This window comes from Aquarana catesbeiana, linkage group LG08 (assembly GCF_042186555.1).
Source record: "Aquarana catesbeiana isolate 2022-GZ linkage group LG08, ASM4218655v1, whole genome shotgun sequence".
Classification (NCBI taxonomy): domain Eukaryota; kingdom Metazoa; phylum Chordata; class Amphibia; order Anura; family Ranidae; genus Aquarana; species Aquarana catesbeiana.
The window spans coordinates 306,999,376-307,010,916 of NC_133331.1; the positions used below are offsets into that span (position 1 = coordinate 306,999,376).

Here is an 11,541-nt window from a genome sequence, read left to right on the forward strand (position 1 = left end):
TAACTAGCCAAAAATGAGGGGTGGAGAGGTGGACTTTCATTTAAGACCACCTCTCAAAAGTGGGTTGAACTCCGCTTTAAGAAATCCTGGAAGATTCTTGCTCGATGAGGAGCCATGGAATCAACCCGAAAGTCGCAGGAACATTCAAGGCACCTCTCAGAGGGGATCCTCCTGGGAGGATTCATGGAGAGGAAAGCTGAAGCTCAGAGGAGGTCTTTAGGTCAGTGGATCTCAACCTTGTCCTCAAGTACCCCCAACAGGCCATGTTTTGGGAATTTCTTTTAGATAAAATAGCTGTCCAAAATACCAAGCCATTGACTCTGATTTACAGCACCTGTGCAAGATAAAGAATAACCTGCAAACATGGCCTGTTGGGGGTAGGGTTGAGAACCACTGGTCTAGGTCAAAATGAGTAGGCCATAGAGAATTCTCAGGAGAAAGACTGTTGCCTGTACATCCCTTCTGGCTAGAGGAATTGTTCCAGAAACTGCCAGATCGTGCCATGGAGAAGAGAAGGTCATCCCATAGCTCTTCCCTATCCCAGTTCTACAAAACAACAAAAACAAAGACAATGTGTGCCTGATTGCTGCCTGAGGACTGAGTAAGATTTTATGTATCTGGCTGCAAATACCTTGTGCCTGGCTGTTTGCTCCACCAACCACTTGACCTGTATAAAGCCGGAAGATGCTCCTTGGATTTTGGACCCCTCTAAGCATCTAGGAAGCAAAAAAGACCCACACATGTGGTATCCCCATACTCCGGAGGAGTAAAAATATATTTTCTATGGTGTAATTTTAAGGATACCCATGTTGTGTGTAGAGGTCGACCGATATGGGTTTTTCTCTGGCCGATGCCGATATTTAGAAATCGCGGCGGCCGATGGCCGATATATGATGCCGTTTTTTTTTGGGCCGATATGTTAAGCCCATTTTTTTTTCTCTTCCCTTCATCTCATAAAATCTAACAGTTAGACCCCTTTCACAATGGGGCATTTTTCAGGCGCTTTTGGGCTAGAAATAGCGCCTGTAAAGTGCCTGCAAAACGGCTCCCCTGCAGTCTCAGTATGAAAGCTCGAGTTCTTTCACACTGAGGCGATGCGCTGGCAGGATGTTAAAAAAGTCCTGCAAGCAGCATCTTTGGAGCGGTGCATACCGCTCCTCCACCATTCCTGTCCATTGAAATGAATGGGCACCGCTGCCGAAGTGCCTGCAAAGCGATTCGGCAACAGTGCTTCACGGGCGCATTTAACCCCTTCCTCGGGCGCTAGCTGGGTTATAAGCGCCCGCTAGCAGCGTTTTACCGTCAACGCCTGCCCGCTCCAGTGTGGGAGCAGCCTTAAGTAATAAGTGATACAGGAAATTTCTTACATTTAAACATTTATTAAACAAAACAAACCTCCAATCAGTTCACTTGTATGTATAATTTAGATTAAAAAAAAACTATATCTTAAATACACAAAAACAGGTACTCAAAACTTCTGGACAAAAAAAAATGGGCTAACTTTACTACTTATTCATTAGTGTATTTTTTCCAAAAAAAATTGCATTTGAAAGACTGCTGCGCAAATACCATGTGACATAAAATATTGCAGCAACCACTATTTTATTCCTTAGGGTCTCTGCTAAAAAATATATATATAATTTTTGGGGGTTCTAAGTGATTTTCTAGCAGAAATAACTGGATTTTTACTTGTAAGCAACAAATGTCAGAAAAGATTTAGTCTTTAAATGGTTAAACTGGGAACGCCTCCACACGGAGTTCAGTTCATTGATAAGTAGAAACATTGTATCTTTTTAGCTTCTTTTATCAGACTTGACAGGCTGCCCAGAGAGGAGAGAAGTCGCTCCACTGAAGACTTCAGGCAACTTGCATTGACTTCTATTACAGAAGTCATTTGCAAGTTGCACTGAAGTTATAATCGGCCTTTTTTATTAGCACAATCGGCCGATGCCGATTAATTAAAAAACGCCAAATATCGGCCGATATATCGGTCGACCTCTAGTTGTGTGTGTGTGAGAAATATTTTGTCAAAATGACAACTTTTTGAAACAAAATCAAATTTTATTTAATTTCTTCATTTTCCGAAAAGATTGTGACTAAAATGTACAGATTCATAAAACTCACCATGCTTCTTACTAAATACTTTGAACTGTCTACTTTCCAAAAAGGAGTTATTTGGGGGTATTTGTACTGTCCTGGCATTTTAAGACCTCAAGGATTGAGATATCCAGTCAGAACATTAACTGATTAATTTTCAAATACATACATTATATTTTGTAGACTCTACAACTTCCACACATATTAATAATATACACTGATTTGCTTTTTCATCATGCCTCTTAAAAATACCTTGGGGGTGTTAACTCTCCACAATGTAGTTATTTTGTGGGTGTTTCTCCTACATGGGCATTTCAGAGCCTCAAGAAATGTGATAGGTAGTCAGGAAATCAGATGCAATATTTATGCCTCTTGAAAGCCTGAAGGTACTCCTTGGATTTTTGGTTCCTCAATGCATTTTAGTATTGAACAAGTCTCAGACGTGTGATATTCCCATACTCAGGAGGAGTACAAGAATGTGTTTTGGGGTGTAAATCCAAGTATGGCTCCTCTATGCATTTCAGCCATGAAAAAGTCTCACACGTCTGATATTCCCATACTCAGGAGGAGTAAAATAATGTGTTTTGAGGTGTAAATCTTTGTATATGGCCATGCTGTGTGTGAGAAATAACTTGTTAAAATGACAACTTTGAATTCAAATTTTATTTTCTTCATTTTCCAAAAAAGATTGAGACAAAAATGTACAACTTTAAAAAAAAAACTCAACATGCTTCTTACTAAATACCTTGAACTGTCTACTTTCCAAAACGGGGCCATTTGTACTGTCCTGGCATTTTAGGACCTCAAGAATTGAATCAATTAGAACATCAGGGCTAATTAATTTAATTTATTAATTTATATATATATATATATATATATATATATATATATATATATATATATATATATATATATATATATATATATTTATTATAGTTTGTATAGAAGAATTTAATTTTGGCTTAATTTATGAAAGATTTCTTTTTTTTTTCAAAGTTTTATAAGAGAAACTAATAAAAAAATTTTTTTTTTCAATGAAACCTTCAAAGACTCATCATGGCTCTTAAAAATACCTTGGGGTACATAATTTCCAAAATGTAGTGATTTTGTGGATGTTTCTCCTACACAGGCATTTTAGAGCCTCAAGAAATGTGATAGGTAGTCATGAAATCAGATACAACATTTATGCCCCTTGAAAACCTGAAGGTGCTCCTTGGATTTTTGGCTCCTCAATGCATTTTAGTATTGAACAAGTCTCACACGTGTGATATTCCCATACTCAGGAGGAGTACAAGAATGTGTTTTGGGGTGTAAATCCAAGTATGTCTCCTCTATGCATTCAGCCATGAAAAAGTCTCACACGTGTGATATTCCCATACTCAGGAGGAGTAAAAGAATGTGTTTTGAGGTGTAAATCTTTGTATATGGCCATGCTGTGTGTGAGAAATAACTTGTTAAAATGACAACTTTGAATTCAAATTTTATTTTCTTCATTTTCCAAAAAGATTGGAGACAAAAATGCACAACGTAAAAAAAAAAAAATACTCACCATGCCTCTTACTAAATACCTTGGACTGTCTACTTTCCAAAAAGGGTCATTTGGGGGATTTGTACTGTTCCGGCATTTTAAGGCCTCAATATGCCAGAATATCAGGAGTAATTAGTTTTCAAATATATACACTATAGTTTGTAGATTCTATAACTGTCATATTAAATAATATACACTGATTTGCGTTGTTTTTTACCAAAGTAATGTAGAAGAATACATTTTCGGCCAATTTTTTGAAGAGAGATTATTTATTTGTAAAGTTTTAGAAGTGAAACATTTGTTTTTGATTCAAAATGTTCAGCCTTTTTTTCCTTTATATACTAAAAGTGGTGGAGAAACACAACCAGAAGAAAGCTTTACATGTTTCCAAAAGTGATATAAAATGAATTTGGGTACAGTGTTGCATGACTGAGTAATTGTCAGTCAAAGTATAATGGTGCTGAAAACAAAAAAATGGCTTCTTCAACAGGAAGGGGGTGCCAGTCTTCAAGTGGTTAACAAACAATAAAAGAACATGTATTGTCATATCTGGCCATGTATTAGCACAGTTTAGTATGGTGCGGTCTGTGTGAGTGCGGGACTGAATCAGCACTGTTTGTTTAGTGGATCATATTACTAGAATTCAATCCCTGCAGACTCACATCTATCTAACTGAACCCAAAAAACATTCAATATATTCCTCCCCACCCCCAACACACCACTGTTATCACGAGAAAGGTTTTTAGCTCCTGTGACTTCTCCGGTGTTGCACAAGGTCTCCTTTCTGTGTGAAAGATTTCCCGCAATCTGAACACAAATGACGCTCACCTGTGTGAATTCTCTGATGTTGCACAAGCCTTCCTTTCTTAATGAAAGATTTCCCGCACTCTGAGCATGAATAGGGACGCTCACCCATGTGAATCTTCTGGTGTGTATCGAATGCATATTTCCAAATGAAACATTTCCCACACTCCGGACACAAATAAGGACGCTCACCTGTGTGATATCTCTGGTGTACAAGAAGTTTGGCTTTCTCAATGAAACCTTTCCCGCACTCTGAACATGAATAGGGATGCTCTCCAGTATGAAGCTTCTGGTGTCTAAAAAGACATTTTTTTTCAGTGAAACCTTTTCCGCACTCTGAACATGAGTAGGGAAGCTCACCTGTGTGAATCTTCTGGTGTTTAAAAAAACTTTCTTTCCTTGTGAAACACTTCCCACATTCTGAACATGAATAGGGAAGCTCACCTGCGTGGCATCTCTGGTGTGCAATTAGACTTTTTTTTCGAGTTGAAACATTTTCCGCACTCTGAACATGATTAAGGAGACTCACCTCTGTGACTTATTTGGTGTATTAGAAGATTTATTTTCTCGGTGAAACATTTCCCGCACTCTGAACATGCATAAGAAGACACATCTGTGTGACTTCTTTGGTGTATAAGAAGACTTCACTTCTTTTCACAGTGAAACATTTCCCGCACTCTGAACATGGAAAGGGGCGTTCACCTGTGTGAATTCTATGATGTTTAAGAAGGTTATCTTTCTGAAAGAAACATTTCCCACACTCTGAACATGAATAGGGACACTCACCCGTGTGAAGCTTCTCGTGTCTAATAAGATTTTTTTTTCAGTAAAACACTTCCCGCACTCTGAACATGAAAACGGACGCACACCCGTGTGACTTCTTTTGTGTCTAATGCCCCGTACACACGGTCGGACTTTGTTCGGACATTCCAACAACAAAATCCTAGGATTTTTTCCGACGGATGTTGGCTCAAACTTGTCTTGCATACACACGGTCACACAAAGTTGTCGGAAAATCCGATCATTCTGAACGCGGTGACGTAAAACACGTACGTCGGGACTATAAACGGGGCAGTAGTCAATAGCTTTCATCTCTTTATTTATTCTGAGCATGCGTGGCACTTTGTCCGTCGGATTTGTGTACACACGATCGGAATTTCCGACAACGGATTTTGTTGTCGGAAAATTTTATCTCCTGCTCTCCAACTTTGTGTGTCGGAAAATCCGATGGAAAATGTCCGATGGAGCCTACACACAGTCGGAAATTTCCGACAACACGCTCCGATCGGACATTTTCCATCGGAAAATCCGACCGTGTGTACGGGGCATAAGGAGGCTTCCTTTCACAGTGAAACATTTCCCGCACTCTGAACATGAATAGGAACGCTCAGCAGTGTGACATTTCTTGTGTTTAAGAAGTTCTCTCTTATTTGTGAAAAGTTTCCCACACACTGAACATGACAATGAAGTCTCTTCTGTGTGATCTCCTTCCTGCCCTGAAGAAGATTCCTCGGGAATAGACGGATCTATTAAAGTATTTCTACTGTGAGATCTTAGAGTCCTGGAATGTGATTTATCAGAAGATTCCTCAGACGTATTCCGCACATTATGGTCATCTGCTGAGAAATAATTTTACAATAAATGTTAGAAGAATTTTTGGAATCTTGTATTCAGGAGTCATATATGTTGGTTTAGTTCTAAATATTTGAGCTCCGGCATGTAAGTGGGTGCAATCAGAACAGAAATATAAATTCAAAGTAGATAAAGAATACAATTCACCCAAATCACACTGTGCAACTTTGTGCATTGATGACATTGTTACTGAGGAATGGAGATGGACCTTTCTTATGGTGTACAGTATCTCCTCCTCATTTGTTGGGAACATGACGTTATATTGAGGAATGGAGATGGACCTTTCATATGGTGTACAGTATCTCCTCCTCATTTGTTGGGAACATGACATTATATTGAGGAATGGAGATGGACCTTTCATATGGTGTACAGTATCTCCTCCTCATTTGTTTGGAACATGACATTATATTGAGGAATGGAGATGGACCTTTCATATGGTGTACAGTATCTAAAATTAAAAATGTTTGTTCAAACTTCGGACCTTAGACACAAACTGAAAATGGGAAATACTTTCTGCATTTAGTTTACCTAGATGGACCTCTGTATGTTGTCTTATTTCTGATAGTCTCCTCTTACCCGGTGATGTGAGGGGCGGCTGATTGTCCATCATGACGTCCTTGTAGAGATCCTTGTATCCTTCTAAATACTCCCACTCCTCCATGGAGAAATAGACAGTGACATCCTGACACCTTATAGGAACCTGACACACACAATGATACAGTCACTATCCAGACACATCCCTTGTCTGTTACTGGATAATGTCCCAGAATTCCCGGCACCGCTCACCTCTCCTGTCAGCAGATCAATGACCTTCTTGGTGACTTCTAGAATCTTCTTCTTCTTGTCACATAAAGGAGTCAGGGAGACAGATGAAGGGACAGTGATGTGTCTCGGGGTTACTCTCTGTTCTTCTGACACATGGTGATGTCTACTGGAGGTCACATACTCACCAGAAGTCTTCTTCACTACAGTGTAATCCTAGTGGGGGACATCATGAGAAATGTGAATGATTAATAAAGTCAGTCAGTGACATTCCCAGAATCTCTCCCATATCAGGTCACATCTTCACCTCATATATCCAGCTCTCTTTTACTGAATAGTATGATTGTATAATATTCCCAGAATCCTCCTCACCTCTCCAGTCAGGTCTGTGTTTTATTAATAGAGATAAGAGTGATGTCATGTGACCTCCCAGAATCCTCCTCACCTCTCCGGTCAGGTCTGTGTTTTATTAATAGAGATAAGAGTGATGTCATGTGACCTCCCAGAATCCTCCTCACCTCTCTGGTCAGGTCTGTGTTTTATTAATAGAGATAAGAGTGATGTCATGTGACCTCCCAGAATCCTCCTCACCTCTCTGGTCAGGTCTGTGTTTTATTAATAGAGATAAGAGTGATGTCATGTGACCTCCCAGAATCCTCCTCACCTCTCTGGTCAGGTCTGTGTTTTATTAATAGAGATAAGAGTGATGTCATGTGACCTCCCAGAATCCTCCTCACTTCTCCGGTCAGCAGGTATATGATCTCCAGGGTGAGGTTCAATATCCTCTCCATCATGTGATCTGTAATGGAAACTCTTCCCTGTAGACAGTTAATAAAGTGAGAATTACCTGCATTGTTCTGGAATGTTCCTCCGTAGTTCATGTTGCTTGGTATACCAGATTAGAGGTTTTATTTATAAGTGTAACTGAAGAAAAGAAAAGAGATTCTATTCAACTGGTTCCCGGCCCCCTATAGACAAATGATGGTCCGGACGGGATCGCTCTAGATCTAGTGGCTGTCATATGACTTCCTCCCCAGAATGCGCCTTGAGCAGGCCAAGCTGCAGTGCGATCTGTCACCCGGACCAGACACAGCAGATAAACACGTGACACGTGCAGGATCATGTACTAGGTATGTATCCTGCGCAGGAGAGCCGCCTTGTCGCCATATATTTACAGTATACGGTCGGCAAGTGGTTAAGGTATCAGAACCTGGGATCAGATTTGCGGACCAAGTCAGGGGTCCGCTACATTTTGGGGCTCGTCAGTGGGATCCCAGGATGCAAGTGGCCATTACTACAAGCAACCGTGTGCAGAAACGCAGCCAGTTACATGTGCATGTTCTGTGGGCTCACTCATAGCAACCAAGTGACTGTGAAGTGCTTATACTTTGAGTCTGCAGTCAGTGACAAAGCAATACAAGTTTATTGCCATGGGATACTGTCGCATGCTATGGAAAGAGCCACTGGAATATGGAGGCAAGTGTTAAAAGTGTCAGAGTGCTTGGAAGACAGCGACTACTGCCACTACACTGCAAAATTGCATCGCTCAGCGGGCAGGGGGTCAACCTACAGATCGGCAAAAGTGATGACCGGTCGAATGTGAGCATCGGAGATGGGATGCGGTGTGAAGTTATGCAGTGATTACAGGGAGGCAATCGGATTGTGTGTGAGAGGACATCTTTAGGCCATGGGAAAGTTGGCACCAAGGTAAGCGGCTCGGAGATAGGCGGGAGTGGCGCTCAAGCGTTGTCCAATGAGGGAAGGTGGGCGGAGCTGCTGCCAAAATTTGTCCAATCGGAAGAAGCGGCGGTGTCACTTCCAGGTGCAGATGTGAGTGACCCACAAGGTGGGTGCAGCAAGATGGCGGAGAAGGCATGCTGGTCTTCTGGGAGTTTTGTTTATCTGGGTGTCCGAGTGGAGGAACCAAACTGGATGGCTGTGGAGAGCGAGAGCTTCACAGTCACTGGTGTGTGGTTAGTGCAGTGGGGCAGCATAGCTATGGGCACCTTTGTACCTTATGCCGGACTTCCTGAATGCCTACAGCGGGAGAAAAAGTGTGGAGTCCTTGCAGGCAGTGTGAAGGTTTACTGTTTGAATTGCTGCCCAGCAGTGAACCGCCTACTCTGTGGATTGGAGCACGGGATACTGCTCGAAAGTCGCTGAGTCGGGACAGCATGGGCACTTTAGTACCAGTATGGGACCTAAATCCACTCTTGAGTAGAGTAGGGGAGAACTGTTGCTGAGAGGGAGCAGGAAAGTGTGGGGCTATGCCTACAGCCGCCGCCAAGGTCCCACTCCAGGGATCGCTGACATGTCCCTTTCAGTGGAAGAGAGGCTCGCAGCTGGGAAAGATGAGACAGGAGAGCCAGTGACTGCAGCACCACTAGAGCCAGTTAAAGTGGTGGCGGCAGTACAGAGGGTCTCAGAAGTTTTGGTACAAGAGACAGAGTCAAGAGGAGAAGAGAGTGATGCAGAGACTGATCCAGGATCTCTAATGCCGCGTACACACGAGCGGACTTTACGGCAGACTTTGCCCGGCCGACTTTTCGACAGACTTTATGACGGACTTTCCGAATGAACGGACTTGCCTACACACAATCCACCAAAGTCCGTCGAATTCGTACGTGATGACGTACGACCGGACTAAAACAAGGAAGTTCATAGCCAGTAGCCAATAGCTGCCCTAGCGTGGCTTTTTGTCCGTCGAACTAGCATACAGACGAGCGGACTTTTCGACCGGACTCAAGTTCGACGGATAGATTTAAAACATGTTCCAAATCTAAGTCCGTCCAACTTTTGAGAAAACAAAGTCCGCTGGAGCCCACACACGATCGAATTGTCCGACAAAATCCCATCCGCCGGGCAAAGTCTGCCGTAAAGTCCGCTCGTGTGTACGCGGCATAAGATTTACTGCAGTCTTGCGTGATGTAAACTGGGCGGAGTGAGATTCTTCAGGAGGCTCCTCATCCTAATGGTCCTGGGGAAGTCACCACGACCTAGAGACACCAGCAATTACCAGTAAGGATGATGGTCTCACTTCTAAGCCAGAGGTTTTGCCTAATCCAGAACCTGTTCTTGATGTGGCAGAGCAAGGACAAGGCTGCCAAAAAGTACAGTATGCCTCCAGGTTGGGGGCTAGTCAGAGACGACAGAGTCACTATCTGGACTTGTCACCCCCCCATACTAGGTCTAGAGCTGTTTCTCAAAATAAGGTTCACCAATGCTTGATCAAGATGGCCTCAACCTGTTTGTGCTACCAAGGAAGGGAGTGAAGGATGAGCTACCAAGATTCTCACCACAACATACAAAGCCATTCACAACTCTGCCCCAAGCTACATCACTAATCTTGTCTCCAAATATCACCCAAATCGACCTCTCCGCTCTTCTCAAGACCTCCTGCTTTCAAGCTCTCTCATCTCCTCCTCCCATGCTCGTCTCCAGGATTTCTCCAGAGCCTCTCCCATCCTCTGGAACTCGCTACCTCCATCTATTCGGCTATCCCCTACTCTTGCTACCTTCAGGCAATCCCTGAAAACTCATCTCTTCAGGAAAGCCTATCACGTCTCCAACTAATCTCCTACCACTTCCACCAGCTCATTCCCCACAGTTACAACCTTTTGTACCACTTGCCCCACCCTATTAGATTGTAAGCTCTTCTGAGCAGGGCCCTCTTAATCCTATTGTATTGTATTGTATTATAACTGTATTGTCTCCCTTTTATATTGTAAAGCGCTGCGTAAACTGTTGGCGCTATATAAATCCTGAATAATAATAATAATAATAATTCTCCCGGATACAGAGAATTGTCCAAAGAAGGGTTTCTCTAGAATTTGGATATAAGTGTCCTTATGTGCCCCCCTGACATTATGGAGCAGGTGGAAGCCAAAAGGGAGAACTGGTACAATGAGGAAATATGGGAATACCTCCATGTACCCAAACCTCACCGCCACCCTGGGTCTGCTGAATTCTGGAAGGACTTTGTCAGTGTTGAGAAAAGTTGGAGCTGGGTCCGGACAGTCCACAAAGACAAAGTCGTCATCAGAAAGTCTGGGAGACCAGATCAAGAGTGATCTGCAAATGTTTGGGGCCTGGATGGAAAAATGGTCCAGGTCCCAGATCCCTATTCATATACAGTCAGGTCCATAAAAAATTGGGACATCGACACAATTCTAATCTTTTTGGCTCTATACACCACCACAGTGGATTTGAAATTAAACTAAAAAGATGTGCTTTAACTGCAGACTTTCAGCTTTAATTTGAGGGCATTTACATCCAAATCAGGTGAACGGTGTAGGAATTAAAACAGTTTGTATATGTGCCTCCCACTTTTTAAGGGACCAAAAGTAATGGGACAATTGGCTGCTCAGCTGTTCCATGGCCAGGTGTGTGTGTTATTCCCTCGTTATCCCATTTACAAGGAGCAGATAAAAGGTCCAGCGTTCATTTCAAGTGTGCTATTTGCATTTGGAATCTGTTGCTGTCAACTCTCAATATGAGATTCCAAAAATCTAATTTTAATTTCTTAATTTTTCCAAAAAGATTGAGACGAAAATGTACAAAAAAAAAAAAAAAAACCCTCATCCTGCCTCTTACTAAATACCTTGGACTGTCTACTTTCCAAAAAAGGGGTCATTTGGGGGGATTTGTACTGTTCCGGCATTTTAAGGCCCCAAGAATTGAGATAGGCCTTTAGAATATCAGAATTGATTCATTTTCAA

The 11,541-nt window shown here is 42.2% G+C and overlaps 1 protein-coding gene across 1 annotated transcript in view; it reads right to left on the reverse strand.

Moving 5' to 3' along the window:
• Positions 1 to 4,352: 4,352 nt before the first annotated feature.
• Positions 4,353 to 11,541, reverse strand: part of LOC141106907 (uncharacterized) — a 46,707-nt gene continuing 39,518 nt past the window's right edge. The window contains exons 22-24 of the mRNA XM_073597837.1: positions 5,752 to 5,880; positions 5,018 to 5,107; positions 4,353 to 4,966 (exon numbers count right to left, since the gene is read on the reverse strand). Coding sequence (XP_073453938.1) covers positions 4,368 to 4,966; positions 5,018 to 5,107; positions 5,752 to 5,880 — 818 coding nt within the window. The 3' untranslated portion in view covers positions 4,353 to 4,367. The remainder of the gene's footprint in view (positions 4,967 to 5,017; positions 5,108 to 5,751; positions 5,881 to 11,541) is intronic.